This window comes from Tupaia chinensis, unplaced genomic scaffold (assembly GCF_000334495.1).
Source record: "Tupaia chinensis unplaced genomic scaffold, TupChi_1.0 Scaffold000323_1, whole genome shotgun sequence".
NCBI lineage: Eukaryota > Metazoa > Chordata > Mammalia > Scandentia > Tupaiidae > Tupaia > Tupaia belangeri.
The window spans coordinates 1,391,455-1,408,061 of NW_006159817.1; the positions used below are offsets into that span (position 1 = coordinate 1,391,455).

Below are 16,607 nucleotides of genomic sequence, written 5' to 3' on the forward strand. Positions count from 1 at the left end.
CAGCCTGGGACCTTACATGATGACAACTGGCCCTGAGCTAAGGAGCAGCTGCCCCTTCGGAATGCCACAGTTCCCAGCATGCCCTGGGCCCCAGGCCCCCAGAGAGCGGAGCTGTCAAGTCTCACACTAGGCTGGACAGCTTCCCCAATGTGCTGCGCTTTCACAGCTAGGTAAGCACCTCCAGGGACCAAAAAGGGGTCCCGGGGACAAAAGACAAGGCAAGCACCAACAGCCCCAATTCCATGAAGCAACCTAGTCAGGGACATCCTCCAGGCCACCCAGATGGGGGGGAGGCACCTGCCACCAGGAGCCACCAGCCCTAGGGGGCCCATCTGGCCTTCTGAGCCTACCTTCCAGCCCCACTTCAAGCTGCTCTCTTATCCATCCTTAGTCCCAAATCTCGACCCTTGTAAGTCCTATTTTCAGCCCAAATGTTCTTGTTCCGATCAGCAAGAAAGAACACGGTAGCCAAATGCCTATGCAGGGAGGCACGGGGGAAGGGCGCGCTCAGAGGAAAGGGCTGGGGTTTCCATGGACAGTCTAGAATTCTACCTCTGTGGTGGTGTGTGTTTGGGGATAGATATTATTGGGTCGTCAGAAAAGTCATGACGTTTTTCTATGCAAAAATACATCCTGACTGGGACTAGCAGGTCGTGTGTTAGTAAAGGCGCTGGACTCCCACATGACTGCAGTTCAAGTCCCAGACCTGGCGGCTTGCTTTCTCACTTTCCCTTTCTCTCTCTCTCTCTCTCTTTCTCTCTGGTCAAGTTAAAGAAACAATAATAACAAATGGAATTAAATAAATAAATACATTTTTTTTTGAATTGTGATTTTTTTTTTTGCCCAATGACTCAATAGTTAAAAACTCGGGCTGGAGACAGAGACCTGGGTTCAAAGGCTGCGGAAGTGGTTTCACGATCTGGGCTGAGTTTCAACCTCAAAGAGCCTCTTTTCTGTCCAGAAGGACAAAGCTGAGAGCACTGACCTCAGGGATCAGCTCTGAGGACCAAATGAGAAGGAGACACAAGCCAAGTGTCCCAGTGCTGCCTGGCACACAGCAGGGCCCCTGCCAGGGGCCTCGTGACCGCGTGCACCGTACTCAGACTGACTCAACAGGAGAACCACCCACATCGCAAATCTGCTCCAACCATGGGGCTCCCTGAGCACAAGGGTGGGACAGGGCACTGTCCCTCCAGGCCTGGTCCCTTGGCGCTTCCTCTGAAGAGCCCAGGTGTCCTTCCTGGGCCGCTGTGCTGTAATTTGAGGCAGCCCCAGCGAGGAAGGGCATTGCAACCAGAAGCCACCAGAGGTCCATGCTGGGAGCCACTGGAGCCTTCACAGGCTCCCTCCCGACAACAAGGTTTGCAGCAAGCGAACTCAGCCCAGTCATGAGGAGCGGTGCAGCAGGCGCTCCCAACACACCCAGCTGCTGCACTGCCATTAGACACCGTGGCTTCCTGGGAGCTGAGAAGGGATGGCATCTCATGGCAGGGGGGCCGGAGGCGACAGACAGCCTCCCCCGTGAAGACGGCAGAAGGCGGAGGATGCAAAAGGCTCCCAGTCTCACTCATGAGGCTCCGGCCCAGCATGCTGGGTGCTCGCTTATTTTAATTGGTGCCGCTGCCAGGCTGGTGACACCCGGCAGGCTGTCTCGGCACGGCCCTAAAAAAGTCAGGGGGCCGACTCCAGCGGAACCAAACACCCGGGCTCCATGGGAGGCTATGAAAATCTAATTGCTGCTCAGATTCCAGCTGCCACGCTGCCTCAGCTTCCCCGCCGTGCAAAAAGGATTCAGATCTTGGCCCGGGTTCAGGACCCCTGTGTGCAGTGTGTATTCCGAAGAAGAGCCCCGTGTCTGGCTGTGATGACATGGCCTACGACTGACCAACCACTGAGCATCTGATCACACGCACGGTGTCACTAAATTCCCCCAGCACCCCTCCTGGTAGGGGGCATCCTGATCCCATTCTGCAGACCAAGAGGCTGAAGCTTAGAGCCGCGCTCTGTCTTCAGCAAGGACTGGAAGTCTGGAACTCGACCCAGAGCCCACATGCTCAGCTACTCTGCCGCCCAGACATCGCGGTGACAAAAGTGACACAGGTCCTGCACGTGGGGACACTGGGCCAGAGAAAGAGCCGTTCATGGGCACAGTTCCCTGTGCTATAAGTCCACCTAGGGGCTGACTTCCTTTGGTAAGGACCCTGTCATTTTTTTTAACTTTACTTTTTTTATATTTTGGTTTTTTTTTTTACCTGTCATAGGGCACGTGCATGCCCTGAAGGGTGTGAAAGGAATAGTGAGAAATCATCCACCGGGGAGATGGCCACATTGCAATCCCTTCTCCATTGTCCTCCTGGGATCTTGAGCATGCTATGTATCCAGTATGATCTTCAAACCACAGTCCGAGACTCGAACCGCAGTCGGCCATTGGGAGTCCAGCGATATAACCACGACACCATCTGCTGGCCCCTACAGCCCCGTTCTTTTCAGCCCCTCTTGGCTCCATCTGCCAGAGGCCACCAGCTCTGGCCCACCCTGAGCAGCCTGGTGCTAGAGGGGCTCCAGCTGCAGGAAGACCATGCGGGGAGACAGTATGCTGCGGGTTGACCCCGCCAGGGAGCAGTGACATTCCAGACACTGTACTGCGTCCTAGGTTAACTCTGATGGCGTGCCAAGTCAGGGTGGGCCGCCCTGCTCTGCTACCACCTTAGGCTTATCGTTGCCTGGCATGTCAACTGGAAACCACTGACGACCCAGACCCGAGGCAGCCCACGAGACCAAGCGTCCGCTTCAAACCTCTCCCACCTCCCTCATGCCCAATCCTGTCCTTGCCCAGAACAGGCACATGTGACAGGTCTCCAAAAAGCTCACAGGAAACGAGTGAATTGAAAGAACTATGCAAGGATTTCAAAAAACGTTTTGCACCAAAATAACTCAAGCTTTAATTCCATTCATCTGTGGATTAGCAAGTGCCCTCCGTGGTAGTGCAGGCCTCTGTGGGCGGCAGTGAGGTTCAGGGCAATGAGAGGGCGGAAGCTCAGGGTGGCTGGGATGGCCCTGGAAAAGCTCTCGCTGCCCGCACTGTGAAGGTTCTGGATGCTCTGAGTCCCTGAGGGTGGCGGTCTATACTGCCTGATGCTGAGTGGACAAGACGGTCCTGCTGACGAGCCCCACTGACTGTTTTCAAGTCTCATTTCCAGGCTGAAACACCTCCGTTCCTACCTGCCTCCTTGATCTTCTCCCCAGGAATCATTTAAGTCATTTATTAACATTTTAGCAGCTGCTCCTGTTTTTTTTTTTTTTTTTTTTGGAGAGGTTTTTGCTATAGGGCACTTGCGCTCAAAGAGATAGAGATAGAAAGCGAGAAATCACCTCCTGAGGAAATGGCCATGATGCTATCCTCCCTTCTCCTTCCTTCTCCCAGGATCTTGGGCAAGCATGCACACACGCTCAGCGTGAGTTTAAGCCACCGGGTCTCGAACCTCAGTTGACTACATGTGTGTCCAGAGACATAGCCATTACACCAACTGCTGGCCCGTTTCTTAAAAGTTTTTTATTTTGGCTCTTTTTTTTTTTTTTAAGAAAGATTTTTTGCTGGGACCAGCAGGTGGCATGGTGGTTAAAGCACTAGACTGTTACATGGCCAACTGCAGTTCGAGACCTGGACCTGGTGGCATGCTTTCTCATTCTTTCTCTCCCCTGTTTTCTCTCTCTGGTGAGTGCACACACCCTATAGCAAAATTTAACTAATAATAATAAATAATGTTTTTACAAAAAGAGAGATTTTTGCTATAGGGCAAGTGCACGTGCCAAAGAGACAGAAAGTGAGAAATCACCCCCCAGGGGAGATGGCCATGCAGCAATCCCTTCTCCTCTTGGGATTTTAGGCATGCATCATGCATGTGCCCAATGTGAGTTTTACGCTTCTGGGTCCAGTACTCAAACCATGATCAACTACATGGGAGTCTAGCGATGTAACCATTTCGCCATCTGCTGGTTCTGGCAGCTGCTTTTAACAAAGAGAATTGGCTGAGTCAAGGCTAAAATCCCCAGCTGCCAATAGAAGGAGGAAAACCAGACCCTCTTATTTCCTGCAGGGGTTAGACGCTAGCATGGGGTTAAAGGTTCCAGGGGGCAGAGCCAGATTCCTGGGAACCTGTAAGTAAGGGAAGGGCAGGGGTGATGTGGGCTGAATTACACGCCCCCCAGAACCTATGTGTTGGGGTCCTAGCCCGGGGGACCTCAGAATGGACTGCATCTGGAGAGAAGACCATAAAAGTAATGAAAGTAAGATGAGGTCAGACGGGGGAACCCCGATCCCAAAGGACTGATGTTCTTGTAGGAAAAGGACAGACATGACTGAAGGTCGATCATATGAGGACGCAGCAGGAAGGCGGCTGGACTCCCACATGGCAGACCACGGTTCAAGTCTCGGACCTGGTGGCTTGCTTTCTCACTTCCTCTGCTTTTAACAAAGAGAATTGGCTGAGTCAAGGCTAAAATCCCCAGCTGCCAATAGAAGGAGGAAAACCAGACCCTCTTATTTCCTGCAGGGGTTAGACGCTAGCATGGGGTTAAAGGTTCCAGGGGGCAGAGCCAGATTCCTGGGAACCTGTAAGTAAGGGAAGGGCAGGGGTGATGTGGGCTGAATTACACGCCCCCCAGAACCTATGTGTTGGGGTCCTAGCCCGGGGGACCTCAGAATGGACTGCATCTGGAGAGAAGACCATAAAAGTAATGAAAGTAAGATGAGGTCAGACGGGGGAACCCCGATCCCAAAGGACTGATGTTCTTGTAGGAAAAGGACAGACATGACTGAAGGTCGATCATATGAGGACGCAGCAGGAAGGCGGCTGGACTCCCACATGGCAGACCACGGTTCAAGTCTCGGACCTGGTGGCTTGCTTTCTCACTTCCTCTCTCTCTCTCTCTCTCTGTCCCTCTCTGATCAAATTGGAAAATAATAATGATAATAATAATAAATAAAGTTAAATAAAATAATTCTTGGAAAAAATAAAAAAGTCATGACTTTTCCGATGACTTAACAGTACAAAGAAAGTCCAGGTACAGAGCCAGAGCCAGACCCAGAGCGGGAGCCAGAGCCACGGCTGCGCCAAGACAAAGGCCCAGTCTGACCAAGGTCCACGCCCTTGAAAGTGCGCTCGGACTCGGCAGCTCAGGCCCACACTGATGCCAACTCTGCCAACGGCCTCCACCTGCACTCTGCCAGCTCCTGAATACCGCAAGGACTTCCAGAAGCGACAGGCTGAGGTCAATAACAGCATCGCCAAGACACGCAGCTATGTTGGGGGTAATGGGACTCGAACCACAGGTTAGAAGAGGCAGGAGTGGATCCATTCCTCTGTCTAGGGCCCTTGGAGATCACTCCCATGAGCTGCAAGGCCCCAGAAACCCATGTTAAAGTATCTTGCCCATAGCAGTTGCCATAATGGCTGTGTTGTTGAACTCCCATGTAGTTGACCGCAGTTCGAGTCCCGGACCCGGTGGATTAAACTCATGCCGGGCACATGTACATGCGTGCCCAAAATCCCAAGAGGGGAATGGAAGAGAAGGGATTACGTGGGCCATCCCCCCCCGTGGGGGTGATTTCTCACTTTCTGTCTCTTTGTCTCTCTCTTTCTGGCGAGTGCATGCGCCCTACAGCAAAAACCTCTCCAAAATAAAAAAAATAGTATCTTACCCTGAAAAAGCCTCTGCACTCCTTTTTTGGCTTCCATAAGCAAACTGCGACCTCACTTCGAAAACTGCTTCCTTGGGGAAGTTGCTAAGTTACAGCCAATCATAGACAGTCATAGACAGTCAGTCATAGACAGCCCACCCCTTCAACTTAATTCAGACAAAGATGTGATCAATCCAGTTCTTTCTCTACCTCATTCCTCCACTTCCTTTTTTTTTTTTTTTTTTTGGACATGGGGTATGTGTGTTTGTTGGAGACGAGAGAGACAGAGAGAAAAAGTGAGAAATCAGCACCTGGGGAGATGGCCATGCCACAATCCCTTCTCCCCCAGTCTCCTCTGGGATTTCAGACACACACCCACACATACCTGGTGTGATTTTTCAAGCTGCCAGGTCCGGGACTTGAACTGTGCTCAGCCATGTGGAAAATCTAGCCACCTTAACCACCATGTCACCTGCTGTTCCTACCACTTCTGTTTTTGTACATCACTTTTCCTTCCTGGAACTTAAATATTGTGTGACCACAAGGGTACCCAGAATCCCCTGGGTGCCGTTCTGGGGTCCCCAATTCGAATCCTGTTTTCTTTTGCTCAGTTAAACTCCACTAAATTCAACTGTCTTGAAGTTTTCCCTTTAACACCCGACTATGTTTATCTGCACCAGGATTTGTTAAGAACTGAGCTATGTGATACAAAGACAGATGGAACTCAGGGCTCTGTAGGTGGTCAGGTGGTTAAAGAGTTCTTAACACCCAGTGAGCTACCGGGGACCTGGGGATCTGGGAGCCTCATCAGATACCAAGCAGAACAGGGCAGTGAGCAATTAGCTCTGGCAGGAAGAGGAAGTTCACTGAAGGCTTCAAAGAAATGGTGTTATCAGCAGGATTTCCAAAACGGAACCTAGTTCGTGAGCAAACAAGAGGCTAGGAAAGGCCTTGTGGACGGAAATCAGTGTGACACCGGGGGCTGGGGCAAGCAATGGGACCAGTCCAGCAAGAAGGCACACAGGCCCAGGGCAAGTTCCTTAACCTCTGGGACCCACAAGTATCTCCCTTGTGAGATAAGGATAATAGGCCTACCTAGAAGGGGATGGCAGGAAGAAAACAGATGAAGGCCTGAAATCAGAGCTGCTTTTTCAGCACTGAGGGGCGCTTAGGGAAGGATCTGGTTCAAGTTCTGACCCTGCTGGGGCACCCAGCTCTGCCACCCTGGGTTGGGGCAAATGTCGATGCAAAGCTGGGTGCATTTCAAGAGAGCCAAGGCTCCGTCCATGCTCCTGCCCCCAGGAACACTGTTCTCCATCCCTTCCCAGGGGAGGCTGCCACACTCCTGTGCCCTCTCTGGACAAGCAGATGGGTGAGCCAGGCGCATCCTTCCCTGGCCCCAAGCGCACTTGGGAACAGCGAGCTGTACCCCCGCCTGGTGGAGCAACACTGAAGACAGCAAAGCCTCCACTTGCTAAGGAGACCCTCAGGCACCAGTCCCTGACATCTCAGGGCCCCCTACATCACAGGGCCATTTCAGGGCCTGCTAGAAAAGACAAGTTATTTTAAGCCTTTCCCAAGCCTGGGGCCTGAGCGAATGAAGCAAATGGCTTCGGGACGAGGACCAGAAAGGTTTTTAAGGACTCTCGTTCTGCCAGAAACACACTTAAAATGTAAAAAATTTAAGGCTTGCCACCTCTCTTGGGTTCACTTTGTGCTAGGCTCAGAGGAAGACAAAGCAAAACCCCAAACCCTCAAATCAATGGATCTCAACGAGTTCTCGCCCCCTCCATCCCATCCAGGGCAACGTGGGGACTCGACCGGGCAGAAGAAACACCCATGCTGTTTTCCTGCCAACGATTTCACGGAGACAGAGGAGGCTGGGACTGAAATTGGCTTCTTCTAATTTTTTTTTTAAAAGAGATTTTTATGGGGCTGGTAGGTGGCGTGGTTGGTTAAAGGTGCTAGACTCCCACATTGCCAACCACAGTTTAAGTCCCAGACCTGGGAGCTTGCTTTTTCTTTTCTCTCTGTCTTTCTTGCTCGCTCTATCCCTTTCTGACCAAAATAAAATAAATAAATGTTAAATAAAATAATTCTTTAAAAAACAAAAAGAGATTTTTGCTAAAGGACGCATGCGCTGGCCAGAGAGAAGAGACAGAAAGTAAGAAATCACCCCATTGGGGGGATGGCCATTCCTCAATCCCTTCTCCATTCTTCTTTTGGGATTTTGGGCACACATGCACATAAACCCAGCATGAGTTTTAAGCTGCCGGCTCCAGGACTCGAACCACAGTCATCTATGTGGGAGTCCAACGATGTAACCATTGTGCCATCTGCTGACCCTGGTTTCTTCCTTTCTCTCTTTCTTCCTTCCTTCCTTCCTTCCTTTCTTTCCATCTATCTATTTATTTATTTATTTTAGGTTTTTGTCATAGAGCATGTGCGTTAATACAGAGAAACTTGATTTTTTTTTTTTTTTTTTAATTTTTTAGCAAGGAAAGAAGCAGGGAACTTGGCCAAGGAGCAGGTTTGCCTGAGGTCCCCGCCAAGCTTCCAGGACAGAGCTCGGGTGCAGTGGTTGAGGGCTGCCAGGACTCCAGGAGGGCCAGGAGGGCCCCAGAAACATTGCACAGCTGGGCTATGCCCAGTCGCCCAGGAGGAGTTTCTGCATCGGAACTTGGGGCATAGGTCGCCCTGTGACGTAGTGGTTAACAGACGCGAGATCCCATATGGTTGACCCCATTTGTTTGTTTGTTTCTTTCTTTCTTCAGAGAGATTTTTGCTACAGGGCACATGTGCTTGCTGGACAGACAGACAGAAAGCAAGCAAGAAAGGATCCCCCAGGGGTGGTGACCATGCTGCAATCCCTTCTCCATTCTCCTCTTGGGACTTCAGGTATGCACACACACACGCCCGGCATTTCAAGCTGCTGTGTTCCAGATTCCAACCACAGTCAGCCAATGTGGAAGTCCAGTGATGTAACCATTATACCATCGGCTGGTCTCTGTTTATTTTTTTATTTTTTTTTTTTTGGAGAGGTTTTTGCTACAGGGTGCGTGCCCCCACCAGACAGACAGAGACAGAGAGACAGAAAGCGAGAAATCCCCCCCTGGGGGGATGGCCATGCCACAATCCCTTCTCCTCCATTCTCCTCCCGGGATCTTGGGGATGCAAGCATACACGCCCGGCGTGGGTTTTAAGCCACTGGGTCTGGGACTTGAACCGCGGTCGACAACATGGGAGTCCAGCGACATAGCCATTCCACTAACTGCTGGTCCCCTCTGTTTACTTTTTTTTTTAAGAGAGATTTTTGTTATAGCACACGGGCGCTCGCTGGAGAGACAGAGAGAAAGTGAGAAATCGTCCCCAGAGGGATGGCCACACCACAGTCCCTTCTCCATTCTCCTCTTTGAATTTTGGGCACACGTCCGTAGGTGTCTGGCATGCCCCTCAAGCAGCCAGATCCAGGACTTGAACTATGCACTAGGCCATGGGGGTTCCATGCACCTCGGCCCATGTGAACATTTATTACAGGATCAGCCCATGTGGCCTGGCTGATCGTAGTTTGAATCCTGGCCCCAGAGGCTTGAAAAACACTCTGGGTGCATGTGTGTCTATGCCCCAAATCCCAACAAGATGGAAAAAGGAAGAAGGGACTGCAGCATAACCATGCCCCATGGAGGGGCATTTTCTTCCTCACCTTCTCCCTTTCTCTGTCTCTGATGAGTGCAAAAATCCTCTGACAATTAAAAAAAAAAAAAAAAAAAAAAAAGTTAAAGAAGAACTTGGCCCTTAAATGTGGGGTCAGGTGACAGGGTACCCGCAACAAGTAAGTCGTGACCCCCGGCCCATCTCTCGTCTTACTTTTGCTAGGCAGCTCCTCGTGGCCCAAGTCGTTGGAGGGAGCCAGCGGGGCACTGCTGCCCTCGTCCAAGGTCAGGATGAGGGGCACGTCGTCATCTAAACTCACGGCCATGTTCTCTCTGTGGCCCTCAGGATGTGATGTCCAGGGTCTTGAACAGTCTCTGCTGTGAGCTCCTTTGCAAAGCCACTGGCCCAGAGGTGCTTCCTAGACACTCCTCCATTAGAGGCATCTTCTAAGGGTTGGAGACAAAAACAGAAAGACAATTATTATATTTTGAGGGGGCCGGCAGGTGGTGGGGTGGTTAAGGCGCTGGATTCCCACATGCTTGACCATGGTTCGAGTCCTGGACCTGGTGGCTTGCTTTCTCACTTTCCCTCCCTCTCTCTCTCTGTCTCTCTCTCTCTCTCTCTCTCTTGGGTCAAACTAACAAGTAATAATAAATGAATAAAATAATTTAAAAATTTTAAAAGCATGTGGCTCCTTATTTTAAAAAAGTTAATATTTTTCGATACCAGCAGATGTGGTTCAAGTCCTAGACCCAGTGGCTTAAAAATCACACCGGGCATGTATGCATGTGTTCCCAAGACCCCAAGAAGATAATGGAGGAGAAGGGACTGCAGCATGGCCAGCCCCTCGCCCCCCAGTGGGGGCAATTTCTCACTTTCTGTCTCTCTCCCTTGCTCCTGTGAGTGCAAGAGGGCGCGTGTGCTCATGGGAGAGATGGAGAGAAAACTTGTCTCTCTCTGGTCAAATTAAAAAATAACAATAACTTTTGGGACCAGCAGTTAGCGTAATAGCTATATCGCTGGACTCCCATGTAGTCAACCGCGGACCCGGTGGCTTAAACTCACGCCGGGCGCATGTGCGTGCATGCCCAAGATCCCGAGAGGAGAATGGAGGAGAAGGGATTGCAGCGTGACCATCCCCCCAGGGGGTGATTTCTCACTTTCTGTCTCTCTCTCTCTTTCTGGCAAGCGCATGCACCCTATAGCAAAAACCTCTCCAAAAAATAAATAAATAAATAAATAACTTTTTTAAATGTTAAAAAACATTCCGTTGGGACCAGCAGTTAGCGTAATAGCTATATCGCTGGACTCCCATGTAGTCAACCGCGGACCCGGTGGCTTAAACTCACGCCGGGCGCATGTGCGTGCATGCCCAAGATCCCGAGAGGAGAATGGAGGAGAAGGGATTGCAGCGTGGCCATTCCCCCTGGGGGGTGATTTCTCGCTTTCTGTCTCTCTGTCTGTCTCTGTCTGGCTGGCGAGCGCACGCGCCCTATAGCGAAAACCTCTCAAAAAAAAAAAATTCCGTCACTAATGAAAATGCTCTGGCAGTGGGAACAGTTTACAACTTTGTGAAGATGCTAAACGGCACTGAGTTATACTCTTTAAAATGATGAATTTTGTGGTACATGAATTATACCTTAATTTTTAAAAGTTGGGACCAGCAGGTGGCGTGATGGTTAAGGTGCTGGAAACTCCCACATGGCCGACCGTGGTTTGAGTACTGGACCTGGTGGCTTGCTTTCTCACTTTCCCTCTCTCTCTCTCTCTCTCTGATCAAATTAAAATAAATGAGTGAATAAATAAAATTAAATAATTATTTTTAAAAAAAGTTAATACGGTATAATAGAATTAAGATATGGAGGGGCATATGGTGTGGTGGTTAAGACACTGGACTCCCACAGGGCTGTCTGTGGTTCAATTCTCAAACCTGAAGGCTTGCTTTCTCACTCTCTGTCTGTCTCTTGTCTCTGTCTCTCTTTCTGGTGAGCGCACGCACCCTAAGGTCAAAACCTACACACACACACACACACACACACACAGATAAATAATATCAAAGAAATAATTATTTTTAAAAAAAGATGGGGGGGAAGGAGTAAGGACAAATATGGAAAAGCTAGGGGTAATTATTACTGGAGAGTAAGAGCTAATGTGTCCCACCTCCACCCCATTATACCTCGGAGTCAGGCGGGACACATTTCTGTCAATGGTAGAACACACACACACACACACACACAAACACACACACACGGCAGTGGGGGCATCAGCTACACAACATAGCCTACGTGGGTAGCAGGCCCCCATCTAGGTTTACGTCAATACACTCTCCGATGGCCATACCAAAAACCGACTCGCCCAACCACTAACTTCTCAGAATGACACAAATTGGTGTGAGCTTTGCAAAGATATTAAAGAGAAGAAAAAAGTATAACCATGAAAATAGTATAGGTTGGGGACCAGTAGTTTGTGTAATGGCTATGTTGCTGGATTCCCATGTAGTCGACCATGGTTCGAGTCCCGGACCTGGTGGCATAAACTGACGCCAGGCGCATGTGCGTGCGTGCCCAAGATCCCGAGAGGAGAATGGAGGAGAAGGGATTGCGGCGTGGCCATCCCCCCTGGGGGTGATTTCTCGCTTTCTGTCTCTCTGTCTCTGTCTGTCTGTCTGGCGAGTGCACATGCCCTATAGCAAAAACCTCTCCAAAAAAAAAAAAGTACACATTGAATATCCCTTCATTGAAATGCTCGGGACTACAAGTGTTTTGGATTTTGGATTATTTTTTTTCAGATTGAAAATATTTCCACATACACAATAAATAACTTGGAAGGGGAACCAGCAGTTAGCATAATGGCTGTGTCGCTGGACTCCCACATAGTCGACCGCAGTTCGCGTCCCGGACCCGGTGGCTTAAAACTCACGCCGGGCGCGTGTGCATGCGTGCCCAGGATCCCGAGAGGAGAATGGAGGAGAAGGGATTGTGGCGTGACCATCCCCCCTGGGGGGTGATTTCTCGCTTTCTGTCTCTATGTCTGTCTCTGTCTCTGTCTGGTGAGCACACGCGCCCTATAGCAAAAAAATCTCTCCAAATAAATAAATAAATAAATAACTTGGACATGGGACTAAACATGAAATTTGGGGACCAGCAGCTGGCATGGTGGTAAAGGTGCTGGACTCTCACATGGCCAACGGCAGTTCAAGTCCCAGACCTGGAGGCTTGCTCTCATGTTCCCTCCCTCTCTCTCTGGTCCAATTTTTTAAAAATAGGAATAATCAATAAAATTGGAAAAATAATTCTTTTAAAAATAAACATGAAAGTCATTTATGTTCCATCTACCCCTTATACATGTAACCTGAGGTCACTTTATATAATATTTTTATATCATAGCATTTAGAATATGACTCATTGTGGGGAGCCAGGTGGGGAATTTTTCTTTCTTTCTTCCTTTTTTTTTCTCAGGAGGGGAATTTTCTCTTTGTGTCATTATGTAGGCGCTTAAAAAAATTTGAATTCTGGGTTTTTGGATTAGGACTGCAGAACCTGTGGGGCCAGGAGTTGGCGTTGTGGTTAAGGAACTGGAGTTTCTCGTGGCCAACTGTGATTGGAGTCCCAGATCTGGCAGCTTGCTTTCTCACTCCTCCAACCTCTGGTAAATTGAAAACAATAATAGTAAATAAAATTAAGTTTGTTTTTTTTTTTTTATTGGGAGGGAGCCAGCTAGTAGTGTAGTAGTTAAGGCACTGAACTCCCATATAGCTGACTGGAGTTCGAGTCCCAGACCTGGTGGCTTGAAACTCATACCAGCCTTGTGTGCATACGTGCCCAAAAACCCAGGAGGAGAATGGAGATGGGATTGTGGCGTGGCCATCCTCCTGGAGGGTGATTTCTCACTTACTGTCTCTCTGTCTCTCCAGCAAGCACATGTGCCCTATAGTAAAAAAATCTCACAAAAAACGTAAATTAAAAAAAAATTGGGATGGGGAGGCTGGCAGGTGGCATGCTGGTTAAGGTGCTGGACTCTAACATGGCCAACTGCAGTTCGAGTCCCAGACGTCGTGGCTTGCTTTCTCTTTGTCTCTCTCTCTCTCTGGTCAAATTGAAGAAGAAATAAAATTCAATTAATAATTCTTTAAGCAAAAAAATTTTTTGAATTCTGGCTTTCAGATTAGGGATGCTGAACCTGGAATAAATGTTCAATTAGTGCGTCCTCTGCACCAGGGACCTTATCAGCCATTTGTAGGTCAAAGTCGAAACTTCATAATGGCCCCATGAGATAGAATTATTTCTTCTCTGATCCAGAGCAGACTTCAGACACAGAGACTTTAAGTAACTTGCCCAAGAACCCACAGCTACAAAGCCAAACTTTGAACTATGCAATCTGACTTCCAGACCTGTGTTCCTAGTCTCTGCACTATAATTCCTCTACAAGCCCTGGTCATGGTATTTAGGTTGTAAACCGCTTTGATGACCCATAAAAGAAGAGTCAGAGCCAGCTGGTGGTGTGTTTAAGGCAGCTGGATTCCACATGGATGATGGCACAGTTCAAGTCCTGGACCTGGCAGCTTGAAAAACAGAGTTGGGGAACCAGCCGTTGGTGTAATGGCTATGTCACTGGACTCCCACATAGTCAACTGTGGTTCAAGTCCAGGAGCCGGTGGTTTAAACTCATACTGGGTGCGTGTGCATACGTGCCCAAGATCCCAAGAGGAGAATGGAGAAGGGATTGTGGTGTGGCCATCCCCACTGGGGGGGTGATTTCTTGCTTTCTGCCTCTCTGTCTCGCTCTGTCTTTCTGGCGAGTGCACACGCCCTAAAGCAAAACCCTCCCCCAAAAAAGAAAAACACAGTTGGGTGCATGCATTTGTGTGCCCAAAATCTTTAAAGGAGAATCCAGGAAAAGAGACTGTGGCACTGCTCTACCCCAGGGAGGGGGCTTTCTCACTATTTCTGTCTGTTCTCTGTCTCTCTTTAGCAAGTGCATGCATCCTATAACAAATTAAAACTAAACCAAAAAGAAAAAGAAAAAGAGAAAAAAAGAATCAGCATGTCAGGTTGTTTGTATTTGCCCATCTTTTTCCTTTTTACCATCTTTTACTTGAGCTGCTGGGAGACAACGTCGTGTCCTTCTTTTTTCTTCTTAAGAGAGATTTTTTGCTATAGAGCGTGTATGCTCGTGTATGCTCTCCAGAGAGACAGAGAGAGAGAGAAAGCGAGAAATCACCCCCCAGGAGGAATAGCCACGCCACAGTCCCTTCTCCTCCATTCTGCTCTCAGGATCTTGGGCACGCACGCACACACACCCCATGTTGAGTTTTAAGCCACCGGATCTGGGACTTGAACTGCCCTTGATCATGTGAGAGTCCGGCACTTCAAACCACTACTCCACTTGCTGACCCCCATATCATTCTTCACTAGGCATTATTCTCCCAGACTTAGGTGTCTGAAGAAGAAAGGGACAGGAATATTTTTCCAAATGATGTCCTGAGTCACAGGGCAGAAGGGTTCATCCTTTGCTCCCCATTTAAAGCACTCTGAGCCAGTCTGTTAGGGTTCCTATTTATACACATTCCAGTTTCCGCTTAGAAGGACCCAGAGAAAAGCAGCGACTCAGCAGATGTGAGGGCAGACCTTTGAACTAGAACAAAGCAGCAGATTTCTTCCTCCAGCGGTGGCCTCTGCGCTCAATCAACCTGGCCTCCCTCTCACTTGGTGGGACTGACCCACCGAATGAAAAATGGGGAATTTACCCCTTTCACGATCATCAGAATAACTCTGATCCCTGCACATCCTTCTAAGATAAAATAACCAAAGGAAACGCAGTCCTACTGGCTGCTAAGCCTGCAGCCCTCTGCCCAGCAAACTTCCTGCGACAAGACTTTCTTTTTTTCTAGGGATTTAGTGCACTCTTCAACCTCCGTAGCGAGGAGACTAGAGAAGAAATCCCAGATGACAAGCTATCCCTGGGCTGTCTTAAGAATTATGGGTTTTGGTCATTTAACTTTTTACCACGGATATTTTCAAACATACTCCAAAGTACCGAATATCCAGAAACGAACTTCTTCGTGTCCATTACTCGGTTTTGACAATCATCTCTGGTATTTATTTTGAAGGCAGGAAAAAACAATCTTTGAATCCTCTCAACTCATCAAGAAGAGGTTTCTTTATCACAGTATCAACATGGCTAGTGCTTTTTATGTTTTAACTATTTACTAACGACTGTTTGCTGGCATGCACTGTCTTAGTTCAGAGGCTCCCAGGTGGGGTGACTGTGTCCCCCCCAGGGAACACCGGCAATGCCTGAAGATATTTTTGATTGTCACAACTTGAGAATGGGGGAACTGGGCTATTGAGACTCCCCCCCAACAGAAAACGAATGTGCCTCCAAAAGTCCACAGAGCTGCTGTAGAGAAATCCTTAGCCAATATGTCTACATTACAGACTTCAAGTGGTTAACTTGCTGCTTGTAAGTAAACAGAGGAAGAGCTAGAGCCCACATTTCAACCCAGGTAGTCTGAATTCAGGGGCCCCCCCGCCCCGCTTAGCCATTATCCTATTCCCAAGGCCAGTTCCTGCATTCTTAATGAAAACCATCATTTTACAGAGAGAGACACATGAGGCCCAGAGAGGGTAAGAGACTTGCCCAAGGTCACACAGTGCAGGGGCAAAGCTGGAACCCAGGACTCCTGAGTCCTAGCCCAAGGCTCCTCGCGGGGACTTGGCTTCTTCTATACAAGACCCAGAAGGTCATCCCTGGGGAATGGGCCCAGAGACAGAGGGGCAGTTGTCAGCTCACGGGCCGCTGAAGAAGTACGACCCAGGCACGAGTTTTCGTCGGGGTCACCTGAGTGCGCGGGGGAGGTGAGCGGACCAGAGAGTCAAACGCAAAGCTGCCGCCCCAGCTCCACGTGCTCCCCTCCGCGATCAGGGCCCCCACGTGGGGGTCGTTCCAGAAAGCCGGGGGCGAGGACACCGAGTGCAAAGCCCCAGCCTGGGCTAGTGGCACAGCGGGCGGAGGAGATTCCCTCGCGGCCCCTCTGGCCAGTTCTCCCGCCTCCCACACCCAGGAGCCAGCCCCAACCCTTACTCCGCGCCCTCTGACCCCTGACCCCTACCCTCTGTCTCGGACCCAGCTCTCGCACCCCTCGGATCCTTACACGCGCCGCCCCAGCAACCCGGACCGCGCGCCGGGGTCCGCACCATGCAGCCCAGCCCGCCGGCACCGCCGCCAAAGCCGCGATCGCGGAGCTGTTGCAGCCGCCGGAGACGACGGCACC

General features: G+C 49.7%; 1 protein-coding gene across 1 annotated transcript in view; it reads right to left on the reverse strand.

The window, feature by feature from the left end:
• TPCN1 (two pore segment channel 1) overlaps positions 1–16,607 on the reverse strand; it is a gene marked incomplete in the record, with an annotated part of 99,292 nt that overhangs the window by 82,191 nt on the left and 494 nt on the right. The window contains 2 exon segments of the mRNA XM_027773129.1: positions 9,548–9,780; positions 16,446–16,596. Coding sequence (XP_027628930.1) covers positions 9,548–9,659 — 112 coding nt within the window.